At 45.5% G+C, this 14,651-nt stretch overlaps 1 protein-coding gene across 1 annotated transcript; it reads right to left on the minus strand.

The window, feature by feature from the left end:
* Positions 1 to 583: 583 nt before the first annotated feature.
* Positions 584 to 13,760, minus strand: REELD1 (reeler domain containing 1). The gene is made up of 6 exons (XM_070474789.1): positions 13,307 to 13,760; positions 10,747 to 10,969; positions 7,697 to 7,860; positions 3,861 to 4,191; positions 2,374 to 2,437; positions 584 to 1,565 (listed from the first exon to the last, which is right to left on the minus strand). Exons 1-6 carry the CDS (start codon positions 13,650 to 13,652, stop codon positions 960 to 962), a joined length of 1,734 nt encoding a protein of 577 aa, XP_070330890.1. The 5' UTR covers positions 13,653 to 13,760; the 3' UTR covers positions 584 to 959.
* Between the last annotated feature and the right edge of the window lie 891 nt (positions 13,761 to 14,651).

Genomic DNA, 14,651 nt, shown 5'->3' on the forward strand with positions numbered 1-14,651 from the left:
ATATTCGAACCTGTTGTTTTGATCCCATTTGGTATCTATGGAACTCTCGCTAAATCAAAATGATCTTCATAAAGTCACAATGGTCTCCGTCCATCATGCTTTCTTAGACAGATAAAGGCTTTTAAAACTGTGCTGCTATTATCATTTATTTTTCAGCCTGACCTTTGGCAAAGGCAAGAAGTCTGCTAGTTGTTGGGATACCTAGTCTCCCATCAAGTGCAATGGATGGGAGACCTCAGATCCATTTACACCTGAAGAGGAGGTTTGCTTACCCCTCTCTCCGGTTTCAGGCTTCATGCTGCATGTGTATTGCCCCACAAATATGGCAATCAAATTTTCTAAAATCTTCCTTGCCTTTGACCAATTTCCATGGCAGATTTGCCACATGTCTGAGTTTCCTAGGAGGCGAAATACCTTTGCACTCACCCAGTCAACGACACCAGAGCCAACTCTGAACTCCAGTTTGGAAAAACAAGACTTCTCTGGGGGTGGCTTGGCGAGGCAAAGGGAGGGCTGAAGGAGACACAACTCCGCCGTTACTGCTTTTTTCAAAGAGTTAGAGGTGATGAGGCTGACAACGCTGAGGAGGGACAGAAGTTCTATTTCTGCAGGTTCCTTAAGGCAACAGAGGAAGCTCGGCGGCCACGGGAGTCTAGTTAATGAGCAGGTTATACAATATTCATTGTGTTGGGTTTAAGTCTTCAAACAAAACGTCTAATTGCGAGAAGAAAAAAAAATGCCGCTAAATTACAGATGTTAAGACAGCAAAGCTGGGGAAGAATTCCCTCTGTTGATAAAACTGTCCTTGCTCTGCTTCCTCCGCTAACCGCCCCCTGACAGGTGGAGGGGGGTGCACAGTGAATCCTTGTCCTCATCAACTGTTCTCAGTAGCTCCATTCTGGCTGAGACTCTCTGCAGGGTGCAAGGGGAGCCCAGACAGGCCTGGGACCACGGTTTTCTCAGAGGACGGTTTTCTTGCTACTCACAGAGGGAGCAATCCAGTTGCATTCCCCTTCAACCAAAACGAAACTGTTGTCTCCAATTCTCCGGATGCGCACGATCTCACCACCTTCACCTGTGGCAACCGCATCCCCGGCAGGCTCACGAAAAGACACTTCCGTCCGCCTGCGGCAATACTGGGAGTGCAGGTAACGAAGGCCAACAACGACGGCCATGCCCAGCACGGCGGAGAGGCAGACCAGGACGCCCAGCTGTGCAGCCCCGAGCTGGATCCCCCACGGGGCCCTGGCTCCCTCCTGCCCAAGCTCAGGTCTTGGGTTGGTCTTCCCAGGGTCTCCCACCCCAGCCACTCCATCGCCCTCCTCCACTCTGCGCTCCTTGTGCTTTGACCGAGGCAGGAAGCTGGCAGAGGGTCTTGATGCCTCGGACTGGCCATCAGCAGTGGTGGGCCTGGAGGTGGCAGAGGTGTGGAGGGCAGGAGCTGGGGGGGCTGCCCTGGCCCCATGTCCAGTGAGCGCCCCAGAGGACCTGAGGCGAGGATGGGAGAGGTGGACAGTGTACAAAGGAGGCCTCGTCACTGTCCTATTAGAGGCCTTCATCTGGTCCTAGAAAAGCAACCGGAAAAAGAAAAATCAAAGGAGCTAGTCTTCCCCCCAAGCAGCTATTGAACTTTGCAACTATCCCAAGTTCCTTAAAGAACCCCAGGCAGCAGCTGAAAACCCAGCCTCATGCCTGCTCTTAAAAGAGCTCAGAGGAAAACACCCAAGCAGATAAATATGCACTTGTTATTGATGAGGACAAGGAGACTAATGGAAACCCCACCGACACAGCATGGAAGCCAGCTACAAGAATAAACATAGGGTCCTATTAGAGGGTCCAGGACAGTATGGTGACTGTCATCTCCAACGGCTGAAAGCTCTGAGTGTGTCTTTTTATGCTAAGACCCCTGCAAAAGGGACCTTTGAATCTTGCTGTAGGTTCCAATAAATTTGAGTAAGGATATTATACCATGTTTTATTTTGTGTTCCTTTTAAGACTTCAAAGGAATAGTAAATCATTGAGCATGTATATTTTATACTGCCCATTGATCTAACCTCTGGGACCATACAGGGTATTTTGAGGCCAATGTTATGAAGGTGGGGGAAGAGGAGAGAGGAATTATTAACCAAAGCTAAGTGGGAAAACATATCACGAAAACTGCCAGTTTCTGCAATTGCCAGTAACTTCAGAGACACTGTGGATAATGGAAAGGCTGGTATTGATTGAGAAAAAAATTGCTGTGTATATATCACACCCTGGCCTCCTTCTCACTGATTTTGGTTACTAGTCTAATAGCTATGATCACCCAGTGTGGAACTTCCCACTCTGGGATCAAAAATATCACACTCTGCCTGTGTACAACGTGGCTGTTACCTGTTCATCCCTGTCCGAGGGCAGACAAGTTTCCAGTGAATCAAAGCTTGGATCATTCTGAGTCCTAAAAGAAAGAGAAAAAACGCTGAGAAGGAGTCACTAAGTATTCGGGTTTTTTCCTTACCTTTTATTATAAAAATCTTCAGAATAAAAATGTAGAATAATATAATGAACTCCCAGATATGTACCACCCAGGTTCAAAAATTATCAATTCATGACTAGTCTTATTTTACCTCTCTTCCTGCCTATTTTGCTTCCATGTTTGTTTGTTTGTTCCTCTAGAAATTTATTTACTTATTTGTTTATTTTAATTTTTACTTTGTATTGGAGTAGAGTCCATTAACAGGCGTCCCTGGTAGCTCAGCTGGTAAAGAATCTGCCTGCAATGCAGGAGACTCTGGTTCAATTCCTGGGTCGGGAAGATCCCCTGGAGAAGGGATAGGCTACCCGCTCCAGTATTCCTGGTGGCTCAGGCAGTAAAGACTCCACCTGCAATGTGGGACACCTGGGTTCTATCTCTGGGTTGGGAAGATCCCCCAGAAGAAGGCATGGCAGCCCACTCCAGTAGTCTTGCCTGGAGAACCCCCAGGAGCCTGGCAGGCTGCAGTCTGTGGGGTCCCAAAGAGTTGGACATGACTGAGCCGCTAGGCGCAGCCCAGCACAGAGTCTGTCAACAGTGCCGTGTTGGTTTCACAAGTGCATCAGAGTGGTCCAGTTATACAGCTATCCATTCCTTTTCAAATTCTCTTCCCATTTAGGTTATTACAAATATTGAGTAGAGTTCCCTGTGCTATACAATAGGGCCTTGTTGGTTATCTCTTTTAAATACAGCAGTGTGTACATGTCAGTCCCCAAATCCCAACCTGTCCCTCTCCTCACCCCTCAGCCCTGGTAACCATAAATTCACTTTCTAAGTCTGGGAATTTGTTTCTGTTTTGTAAATAAGTTTGTTTATATCACTTTTTTTAGATTCCACATATAGGCAGTATCATATGATATTTGTCTTCCTCTGTCTGTCTGACTTAATTCATTTAGTATGATAATCAAAAAGTTATGCTTCCTATCACTCTTGTGTATACTGATAACATTATATTTCTTGGAAACACTGGAGTTTGCAGTTGGGGGCTGGAGAGGGAATGGAGAGGGAAGTGAGTGAGGATGGCAGCAAAGACCCACTGAATCCTTTTATTGATTTATATACCTTATATTTATATATTATATACTTATAATTTTATGTATCTAAATATGTAACCTACATTTATATTTTATTTATAGCAGCATCTCAGAGACCTCAGCCAAAACAGCACCGTTTCCCAAGATAATCTCCCTACCCAGCCCTTCTACAATGAGTGCTTCTCATGCACTTAAGAGTAAATACGGTTGAGATCTTTTTCCGTCTGACAGCGGGAAGGTTACATCTCCTTGGCACCCTTGTGTTTGGCTTCACCCCACCACCTGTCCCGAATGGCCCACCCCCGATCAATCACCTGTGGCAGGTGCTGAAGCTGGAGGCAAAGCTCTCTGCGGAGAAGCCCCCGAGGGCGACAAGCCTCTCCAGACCCTGGACATCCAGGGATGGTTCCAGGGTTGGGCTGCCATCCCTCCTGGGGTGATGGCCACCGCTGACTACAGCAGCTGTGTGTGAAGATGCTTGAGGAGTCTCTGCGGCCCCGAGGAGCCCTGTCACCCAAACACTGGTAGGAACAGGATCCAAGCTGTCCTCTTCTGCAGCTCCAGTTACGGCCACAGCGGAGACATCTGTGCGCTGCTGAAGAAGAGTGATGGGGAGACTGGGAGCCAAGTGGAGGCCCAGAGACACTGCGAAGAAAGAGGGAGAAACCATCCTTGTGTCGATTAGCACACAGCTAGGACCATGGGCCGAATGCCAGAGTCTTCAAGGTGCCTGAGGACAGACCACCAAGTGTGAACCACTCAAGAGCATCAACTAAGGATCGTCTGGAGCTTCCCAGGTGGCATTAGTGGTAAAGAACCCGCCTGCCAATGCAGGAGATGTAAGAGATGGGGGTTCGATCCCTGGGTCAGGAAGGTCCCCTGGAGAAAGACATGGCAACCCACTCCAGTATTCTTGCCTGGAGAATCCCATGGACAAAGGAGCCTGGAGGGCTACAGTCCAGGGTAACAAAGAGTTGGACACAACTGAAGTGACTTAGCACTCACAGATGGATCATCTGCTCAGTAATAGAAACCCCTGACTAAGCAGCAATAGAAACCCCTGACTAAGCACCCAGCTTTTCTTGGGTTTTTTTTGTTTGTTTTTTGTTTTTTTGTTTTTTTTTAAGAGTAAGCTCCTAGCCCTTCTGGGCTTGTGCATCCTTTTAAAAAAAAAAATTTATTTATTTGACTGCTTCAGATCTTAGTTGCAGCATGTGGGACCCAGTTCCCTGACCAGGGATCAAACCCAGACCCCCAGTATTGGGAGCCTGAAGTCTCAGCCCCTGGACCCCCAGGGAAGCCCCTGGGCTTGTGCATCCTTAACAGTCAGCAATCAGAGGAAAGAGAAACCACTGTGACCATTCTGTTTTCTTACTTCTGCCCCAAACTGCTTCTTGCTAAGAAAAAAGGTGGGATCCTACAAAAACCAGATTTCTTTTTAAAGCTCTAGGTCTTTCTTGCTGTGGGATTAAGGCTAAAAGTTTCCCCCGTGATGATAGGGACTCAAGTCCTGGCTACGGGCAGAGGCGGGATCACTGCCCTCCGTTGTCTCCTCTCCCATCTGTGATGAGAGGACACGACGGCCCAGAGCATCAGAAACGGGGCCGCAAATGACCAGGCACAGGTTTTGGAGTCCCTGTCTGGGTTCATCTCTTTACTCTGCCAATTCCTGAATAGGGCTAAGTCCTCCAGAGTGTCAGTTTCTTCTTTTGCAAAATGAGACCAATAATGGTACGTAGGGTGTAGAACTGCTGAGAGGGGGAAGTGAAATCATTGCTGTAGATGCGTGAAGCCCAGGGCCTGGTTCAGATGCAAAGCGCACTACGCATTCACCCCAATGGTCAGCAGGGCGACCATGATGCTGTTCACAAAAAGAGTGCTGGGAGAAGTTTCTCTGGCCAGGGTTCTAACTGGTTTGAACTGAACAATGATAACAAAAAAAAATTGTGACACTTTGTTCTCATGCCTTCATTACTCAAAAATAGGGAGACTGAAGTGAAAAATAAAGAAAACATACACAGACACACAGAATTTAGCAAATATCATGACACTTTTAACTCCTGCCTGAACTCTGAATGCACTCAGATGCTTCCTGCAGACCCACTGCGTGCTGGGCCTTGTTGTGGGTGCTGGGGATGCAGAAGTGATGCAGGTTGCTAACTGTTGCTTCTGAACTCAAAACCTAGGAGGACAGACTCCTGCCTGCTCAACCTTATGAATCAGTTTGGTCAGAGCTTTAATACAAGAGCTAAAGAAAGCAATTACATTTGCCTACCAAGAAGCAAGGGGGAAAGGTTCACAAAGGGTCAAAGGAGACAAGGAACTGCCGCTTGGAAGGTAAACAGCTCATCACGAGAAGCAGTTCTGTTTAAGGAAATGTCAGGAGGCAAACATAGAGGCATAAAAGTAGGTCATGCCCAGTGGGGTCAGGTAGGACCCTAACGAGTCCCAAAGCTCTGTTGGAAAATAAGTTTGAGAAATACAATATGCTATCTTCCCATGGGAAAACTCATCATTCTCGTTTACCTACTAAGTCTTATAGTTAAAGTAATTCACTCCACTTTGTTAGATGATACCTCTCCCAATGCATGTGCGTGTACACATACACACACACACACACACACACACACACACGTTTTTCCTTTGGGAAACACTGGGGTTTGTGTAGAGGAATGGGTTGGATAACAGGCAGAAGCAGAGGGAAGGAGTGTGAGCAACTTGACGACACGTTGACCCTGCAGCTGCTTAGACTGCCAGCCCCGGGGGACAGCCCAGCAGGGTCACCCATCAGACAGATTTTGCAGAATCAACAGGACCTGTCTTCCAGAAGCCTCACTTTCACTCCTGTTCATCTTCAAACAAACATGTTAGTCACTCAGTCATGTCTGACTCTCTGCGACCCCATGAACTGTAACCCACCAAGCTCCTCTCTCCATGGCATTCTCCAGGCAAGAATACTGGAGTGGGTTGCCATGCCCTTCTCCAGGGGATCTTCCTGACCCAGGGATTGAACCCAGGTCTCCTGCATTGCAGGCAGATTCTTGACCATCTGAGCCACCAGGGATCCCCACCCATGCTTGGGATCCAAATGCAACGTTTGCATGATTGATGACATGATACAGGAGACTTCAAACCCATGTTGGGTTTGCAGGGTCTTCTTAAGGCCACGCTCTCAGACCCTGAGAGCTTTTCTCTGCTTTTGGGAGCATCTAGGTGAGAGGTCGGAGGAGCTGTGCAGGGCAAGGGGGAGAAGACAGACATTTTGGTCATAGGCAGTGGGTGGCCCTAGGTTAGCTATGATCCTGGATCTGCTGGACTAGCAAAGTCAGGGACTCAAATCATGTGCTGGCCTTATTATGTTAGCCCAGAATAAAAGAAAGAATATAGGAAGATGGGATCAAATGGTTTAAAAGCTGGATCTTCTGTACAAATGATTGAATGCCTTTATGAAGGCACCTGTTCAGAGCACTTAATTAGAAATAAATAATGAAAATAAGCTCCATTTCATCAGGAATTTTCAGGTAGGTCAGACATTCTTTAGCTGCTTAGGTTTTTTTTTTTTTCATTGCCTATTTGTATTTGTTTTTTCAGAAGTTCATGGGCCAATCAAATCTAAAGTCATGTGATGAGCCTGGAAAAAAATTCATTGCCATTACAACAGCCTGATTCTGTCCTTCAACCCAAGCTGCATCTACCTACCTCAGAAAGTAACGATCAAAATTGGATGAGGTTTTATTTAAAAAAGAAAAAGAAAGGATTATTTCTGGTGCTCCCCATTTAGTCTCAGGGGCCCAGGAAAAATGGGTGAAATACTGTGGAAATTGATTAGGTCGGGGGGTTGGGGCAAGTGGCTATTTTTTTTATTTTTCAGCTCAGGTGCAGCGCTCCAGGGCCCAGCTTTATCTGTGAGGTTGAGTGGGACAAAGTGTGTTCACTGCAGAGAACCCTGAACTTGCAAGCAATCCCTGCAACCTCCACCCACAGCTGTGCGATCAATCACGTCCCCAGGAACTGTTGACACTCCCAAGACAGCTGGCTATAGCTTATGCCCCAGGAACTGGAAACTGGCAGGAGTCACTTTTAAGTGAATGTAAGTCACAGTGAAAAGAACGCTGCCCATCAGGCTGGTGAGTGCGGCGGGAAGCGGTACCTGGGATGGTTCCTTCCACGTCCTCCAGCCTCTGCCGAGAGGCTGGCATCAGCGAGCCAGGCTCCATGTGGCTGTCAGAATGGGCTCTACTGTGTGTCTGTTGAGACACAACAGATGATTCGATCTTCACCCAGTAAACGAAGTATGACTGGACTACAGATAAACTGTAGAAAAAGAAAGCAGAGTGACTGGAAGATTTGGTCTTCCTTAAGTCATACCTTGGGCCATCCTAATAGAAAGGAGAGAACAAACAAAAAGTTAAAGAAGCACAAGAGTCTATAGGGATAGGAAGACTTAGAGAGACATGATCGTGTTCCTCCCTTGGGCGACTTCATTCTTTTTAGAAACAAAAGCTCAACAGCAGCAAATAATTAAAGTAGGAGACAACAGGTACAAAGCAATTACTCTCCTGAATAAATATAATCTTTAAGAATCATTTTGACCAAAAAGTACCTTCTAGAACTGCCCTTCTAGAACTTCTAGAATTTCAGTCTAGAACTGAAATTAAAAGATGCTTGCTCCCTGGAAGAAAAGCTATGACAAACCTAGACAGTATATTAAAAAGCAGAGACATTATTTTGCCAACAAAGGTCCATTTAGTCCAAGCTATGGTTTTTCTAGGAGTCACGTATGGATGTGAGAGTTGGACTATAAAGAAAGCTGAGCGCTGAAGAATTGATGCTTTGAACTGTGGTATTGGAGAAGACTCTTGAGAGTCCCTTGGCCTGCAAGGATATCCAACCAGTCCATCCTAAAGGAGATCAGTCCTGAATATTCATTGGAAGGACTGATCCTGAATCTGCAACTCTAATACTTTGGCCACCTGATGCAAAGAACTGACTCTCTGGAAAAGACCCTGATGCTGGGAAAGATTGAAGGCGGGAGGAGAAGGGGACAACAGAGGATGAGATGGTTGGATGGCATCACCAACTCGGTGGCCATGAGTTTGAGTAAGCTCTGGGAATTGATGATGGACAGGGAAGCCTGGCATGGTGCAGTCCATGGAGTCACAAAGAGTTGGACACGACTGAGTGACTGAACCGAACTGACCGAGAACTGTCCACTCCAAAGGTTTCATCTTCAACTGTGTTCATTCCCCATTATTGGTGTGTTGTGAATTGAATTACACTATTCACTGAAAATTTTATAATTCTGCTGTACAATGGTATAATCCTATAGGAGTTGTAAATGCTATTGAAAATGAGAGGTAAGTCATTCATAGTCTAAATAATATTTTGAATACATAGTGCCTCTCTTCAGTAAAAATCATCTGTACTGACTTGATCTTATTCATCCTTCCCCAAATTTCACCAAAGCAGGGATTACGGGCAAGTACCATTTTTCTCACTGTAAGTATTCAGAAGTCAGTTATACAAATATGATGAATTTAGCTGAAGTCACCCAGAGAGTGGGCAGGTAAAAATGTCATCAACACGTCGATGTGAGGGTGGGGAAGGATCCTGGGGTGACATCATGTGGGGGCCCCAGAGATGCATCTGATAAGTGATGCAGCTCCTGTTCCTGTCAATGGGGATCGTGGCTTCTGATCTACTTCCACTGCTGCACAGAGAAGCTACTATGGTAAATCTAAAAATAGAGGAAGATGGGGATTGACCCGTATACACTATTTATACTGTGTATAAAACAGATAACTAATGAGAACCTCCTGCACAGCTCAGGGAACTCTATTCCATGCTCTGTGGTCACCTAAATGGGGAGAAAATCCAAAAAAGAGGGGATATATGTATGCATATAGCTGATTCCGTTTGTTATACAGCAGAAAATAACACAACATTGTAAAGCAACTACACTCCAATAAAAATTAATTAAAAAAATAAGTAGTACATGAAAAGCAAAAACATTTAAAAAACTAGAAGTGGAAGGGCTTTGAGAAATAAAAGTAATTGTACAGACCCAAGGGTTTCATACACCACCTTGCACTGGAACCAAAGACCTGGCAGGGGCCAGTTACACCAAAAGTCAGGTGGGTTCTGGCCTTTCCAGATCATCAGTCATCAGGGCACTGGTCCTGCCCGCTGTGTTAGGGCACCAGGAAGAGATGGAAAAGGGGCCCTGATGGGTGGGGGCCACACACCTCATCGCTCACATTCCCTGGTACCGAGGGGACAGCCCGCAGGGGAAGCCTGGGGTCTGGATGCCCCCACCCTCCGGCACATTCTCCTCTTCTCACACGAGGGTGCAGGGAAGGAAACTGAGGGGGATGACGACCACCACCACCTGTGTGGGCTCTGTCGTGCCCGACCCTTTGTGACCCCACGGACTGCAGCCCGTCAGGCTCCTCTGTCCAACGGATCTTCTTGGCAATAATACTGGAGTGGGTCACCATTTCCTCCTCCAAGGAATCTTCCCAACCCAAGGATCGAACCTGTGTCTCCTGTATTGGCAGCGATTCTTTACCACGGAGCCACAAACCCTCTCATAAAAACCAAACCAAATAAAAAAATTCACTTTCTTGGTACATGTGAATGTTTGAAAAGAAGGACAACGCCAGTATCTCACTTTGAGGAATGACGCTGTTTGTATAAAGCTGATGGTTGCCAGGAACTGGTTCACGCACTTGGCACACACTGGCTCTTCGACCTTATACAACCCCACGAGGCGGGCGTTATGATCACACCCATGTGATGGACAAGAAGCTGAGGCACAGAGCTGTCAGCAGTTCTCCCCGGGCCCAGCAAGTACCAATGTCTGCCTGCTTCTGCCTCTGGGTTCTCTCTGGACTCTGCCACCTGCAGCTCTTTTGTCCCCTACTGAGAATTTTCTGGAGAGACTGGCCAAGGTGCATCTGCGCCCAGGGACAAGGGACATCACACACTCCTAGACCATGGATAATCACACAGAATGGAGTTGGGGGCAATTTAAAAAAACCCATCACCTATCTAGACTTTCCAGGAAGGGCAGTCCCAGTGACTCTGTCCTTTTTATAAGGTGGGGGGGGGTGCGGGGGGGAACCAAGGAAGTGTGTAGAGAAGTCCCCTCCCTTCATAGTAGAAGTTCAGTTACCAAGACCCAGAACTTAACTCTCTTACAAGAACCTGATGTTCCCCACGGGCTGGGCAGGGGCCCGCCACTCGAACGCCAGGTTTCTCTTCCGGGACTTGTCCGCGTGGGTGACTGTGTCAGCCTCTTCAAAGCAAGTTATCAGTTTGGAATGAGGAGGAATGAAGACGAAAGTGCCAGCTATCTGATGATCAGACACTCGTCGCGCCTGGAGTAGAAAGCCCATGAAATCACGACTGCTCCTCACGGCCACTGCAACAGAAAATGTCCATCAAGGTCAACATCCTGGAAGGAGCAGCACTGGGTGACTTTATATGAGTATTTTTCAAAACAAAAAGCTTAGGACTGGTCCAGTCCCCAGAAAGTAAACAATTCATTAGGGGGGAGAAAAAGGTTGAAGTGCTATTTCACACCCCAAATAAATTCTGTTTGGAACAAAGACGTGTAAAAATGAAATACAAAAGAACTAGAAACAATGGTTTGGCTTTTTGCTGTTTTGTTTTCAATATTGGAGTTAGGAGTGTCTCTCTAAGCAAACCTCAGTAGCCATAATGGGAAAACAAAAAATGATTTCTTAAAATTCTCAACATAGAAGAAATCAGAACCCAAGGGATAAACTGAGAAAGATATCTGCAAGATACAACAGGCAAATATACAAAGAGTTATAGTGAATTAACAAAAAGATGACCAAACTGAAAATTGCCACCAGAGACAGAAAATAAAACAGGCTCAATCACAATGGTTAAAACAACTATAAATGAGACACGACTTTATATCTATCTTATTAACAAATTTCAAAATGTGTAAGTATAACCAGTATTGATAGCACAACAGAAAAACCAGGACACTCATTCAGAAGTGCTAGGACTGTAAACCATGCAACTCTTTGAGGGAGGGCCTTGATAATATTTTATGTATTTTTTTTTTAATCCCCACACCAACCAATAGAACAACGTGATTGGACAAAACCATAGAGAGCGGATCCATTTTATTTCCATTTATCACCTCTAATTCCCATCTAAAGAGGTAGCATCCGTCAGAAGAGAGTGGAGCCAACAGCAGGAGCTTGAGTTCCCTGTAGTGAAATAGATAGTGTCCTGTCTACATTGAGCTACCAGCTTCAACATCAGTGAGTTTCTTTGCTGCTTTCTTCCAGCTGGTTCCTTGGGAGCTTGGCCCAAGGCAGGCAGAGGTGACTCTGAAGTGTGTGTCTGTGCGTTGGGAGGGGATGGGGTGGATGGTGGAAAGGGTACCCCGGGAGACGATCCTCAATCCCCGACTACGCCTCCTCCATCCTCCTGAGGGATGGTTCAGAGCTGTGTATCTTGTGGTTTCTCAAAGGGCCATCACTGGAGTTGGATCCCAGGGTGTTTCCCGGAGCAGGAACCCACTCTATTTCACACCCCGTATTAGTGTTTCTTTCTTCCCTATCATCCTTTTCCCTCTTTTTCATCAATGCTTCTTGGGTCATTTCCCAAATAAACCACCTGCACACAAGTTCTCACTCTGCTTTTCTAGGCATCTGAACTAAAATAGCAGGAAATGCTCTTTTCACCCCTCAAATAAATTTAGTTTTAAATAAGGAGGAAAAAAGTCTATTTCTCACACATATTTGATATGGGGCATTTGTTCAGGGTAACTATATTTATATCTTACAATAAAAACAAAAAAACTTTTATAAGGCCATTTGTACCCTCTTCTGCTATAAAGATTAATATCAATATAAGATTAGTTATATGATTTTAATGATGCAAGTATATCATGATTTACGGCTGCAACTAGAGACCATCATACTGAATAAGTGAAAGTGAAAGTTGCTCAGTTTTGTCCGACTCTTGGCGACCCCATGGACTATACAGTCCGTGGAATTCTCTAGGCCAGAATACTGGAGTGAGTAGCCTTTCCCTTCTCCAGGGGATCTCCCCAACCCAGGGATCAAACCCAGGTCTCCCACATTGCAGGCGGATTCTTTACCAGCTGAGCCACAAGGGAAGCCGAAAAATATCAAAGTGGGTAGCCTATGCCTTCTCCGGCAGTAAGTCAGAAAGAGAAAGACAAATGCCATATGATATCACTTAGATGCAGAATCTAAAAGAGGGCACAAATGAAACTCAAACAGACTCACAGACGTAGAGATCAGACTTGTGGTCGCCAAGCGGGGGTGGGTAGGGGAGGGCTGGGCTGGGAGTGTGGGGTTAGCAGATGCAAAATATTATGCACAGAATGGATAAACAGCAAGGTCCTACTGTATAGCGCAGGGACTGTATTCAGTAGCCTGAGATAAACCATAATGGAAAAGAATGTTAAAGAGAATGTGTATTCTCATAGAACTGAGTCACTTTACTGTACAGCATAAATTAATATCACGTTGTAAATCAACCGTACTTCAGTAAAAAAAAATAAACTAAAAAAAAAAAAAAGACCATAAATATTTCATGCATTCTTGGGTACATAATTTCTTCTTAGGATCAAACCAAACTACAGCCTGGGAAACCCCTCCCTCGGACAAACACAACCTGGAATTTGTCCCTGGGCCTGGGGGCTCCTGGTGGGGGTCAGGGGATGTCTCGAAGCCTCTCCCATGCATACCTGAGACCGTGGCACCCGGTGAGAAGAAAGAGCTGCCGGTGAGGACGGTGATGTGGTGGGTCCCGGGGCTCTGAGTCCGGGCTGGGATGTGCTTGGGCCGCATGTCCGCACAGGCCACCGCGCCAGCCCCGTGGGAGAAGGCGGAGGAGCTGGGCACCAGGCAGAGGGCGGCACAGGCCCAGCCCGTGAGGGCGGCGGGCACCCCCATCCTGCCCTCTCCTGCGTCCCGCGGAACAGCAGCTTCAATCCGGGTGCTATTAGGAAAAGCAGGTGATGTCTTTCTGAAGGTGCCTGACCTGACTGAATCCCACACTGCCTTTTCCCTGAAATCCCTTTGGTGCCCCATTCCCAGATTGCAAGTGCTCAAGATCAAAAAAAGATGTGCCACATTACTATACAGAAAACAGATGACCAAGAAGGACCTACTGAAATAGCACAGGGAATTATACTCAACATTTTGTAATAACCTATAAGGGAAAATAATCTGAATGAGAATACATATATCATACATATACGTCGATAAATCTGAATCACTCTTCTGTATACCCAAAACTAACACAACACTGTAAATCAATTATACTTCATTTTTTTAAAAAAAAAAAGAATAGCTCTTTAAAATAGCATTTAAAAAAATCAATGTGGAAATGACCAATAAATATAGTTAGAGCAACTTGTTAACTAAAAAAAAAACAACTAAATTAAAGTTTAAATGTGAAAAAAGGAAACTGCAAGAAAAAAGAAAAAAGATGTGCCAGACTATAGGAAGTGCTTCATTTCTAAACCCTCTTTTTTTAAACTCTCTTCTTGTAATTTTTTTGTAAGAATGCCTCTTTTTAAAGAGAGGCTATGCTAATTACATCAAAGAAATAAGACCAGAAAATGTTTGAATCCTAACGTGAACTCCTTACAAACTGCCTGATATCCAAGGACAATGTGAGCTGTAATATATTACAGCTGAAGTGAGACACCCGATGTTCCAATATGGGCAGGCAGCCTGGCATATGGTGGCTTGGTTTAGCATCTTATCTCTCTAATTGCAAATTACAGAGTTAAATGCTACAAATCTTCTGCCAACTATCAATTATTTAGGGAGACTGCTAAATTTGCAATGCTTTGATAGCTCCTGTCTTTTCTCCTATTGACAAGTTTTAGATATTTCACTCCTCTTTCACAAAGATGAGCAAAAAAATTATACCCAAGCCCATCCATTTTATGCCTTGCTAAGTATAGTGAGAAAAAACACATACACACACACACACACACACACACACACACTCACACACACACACACACACACACACACACAAACTGGCTCAGGAGTAGAATAAAATATCTGGGTAAAAAT

This window comes from Odocoileus virginianus, chromosome 12 (assembly GCF_023699985.2).
Source record: "Odocoileus virginianus isolate 20LAN1187 ecotype Illinois chromosome 12, Ovbor_1.2, whole genome shotgun sequence".
Taxonomy (NCBI): Eukaryota; Metazoa; Chordata; class Mammalia; order Artiodactyla; family Cervidae; genus Odocoileus; species Odocoileus virginianus.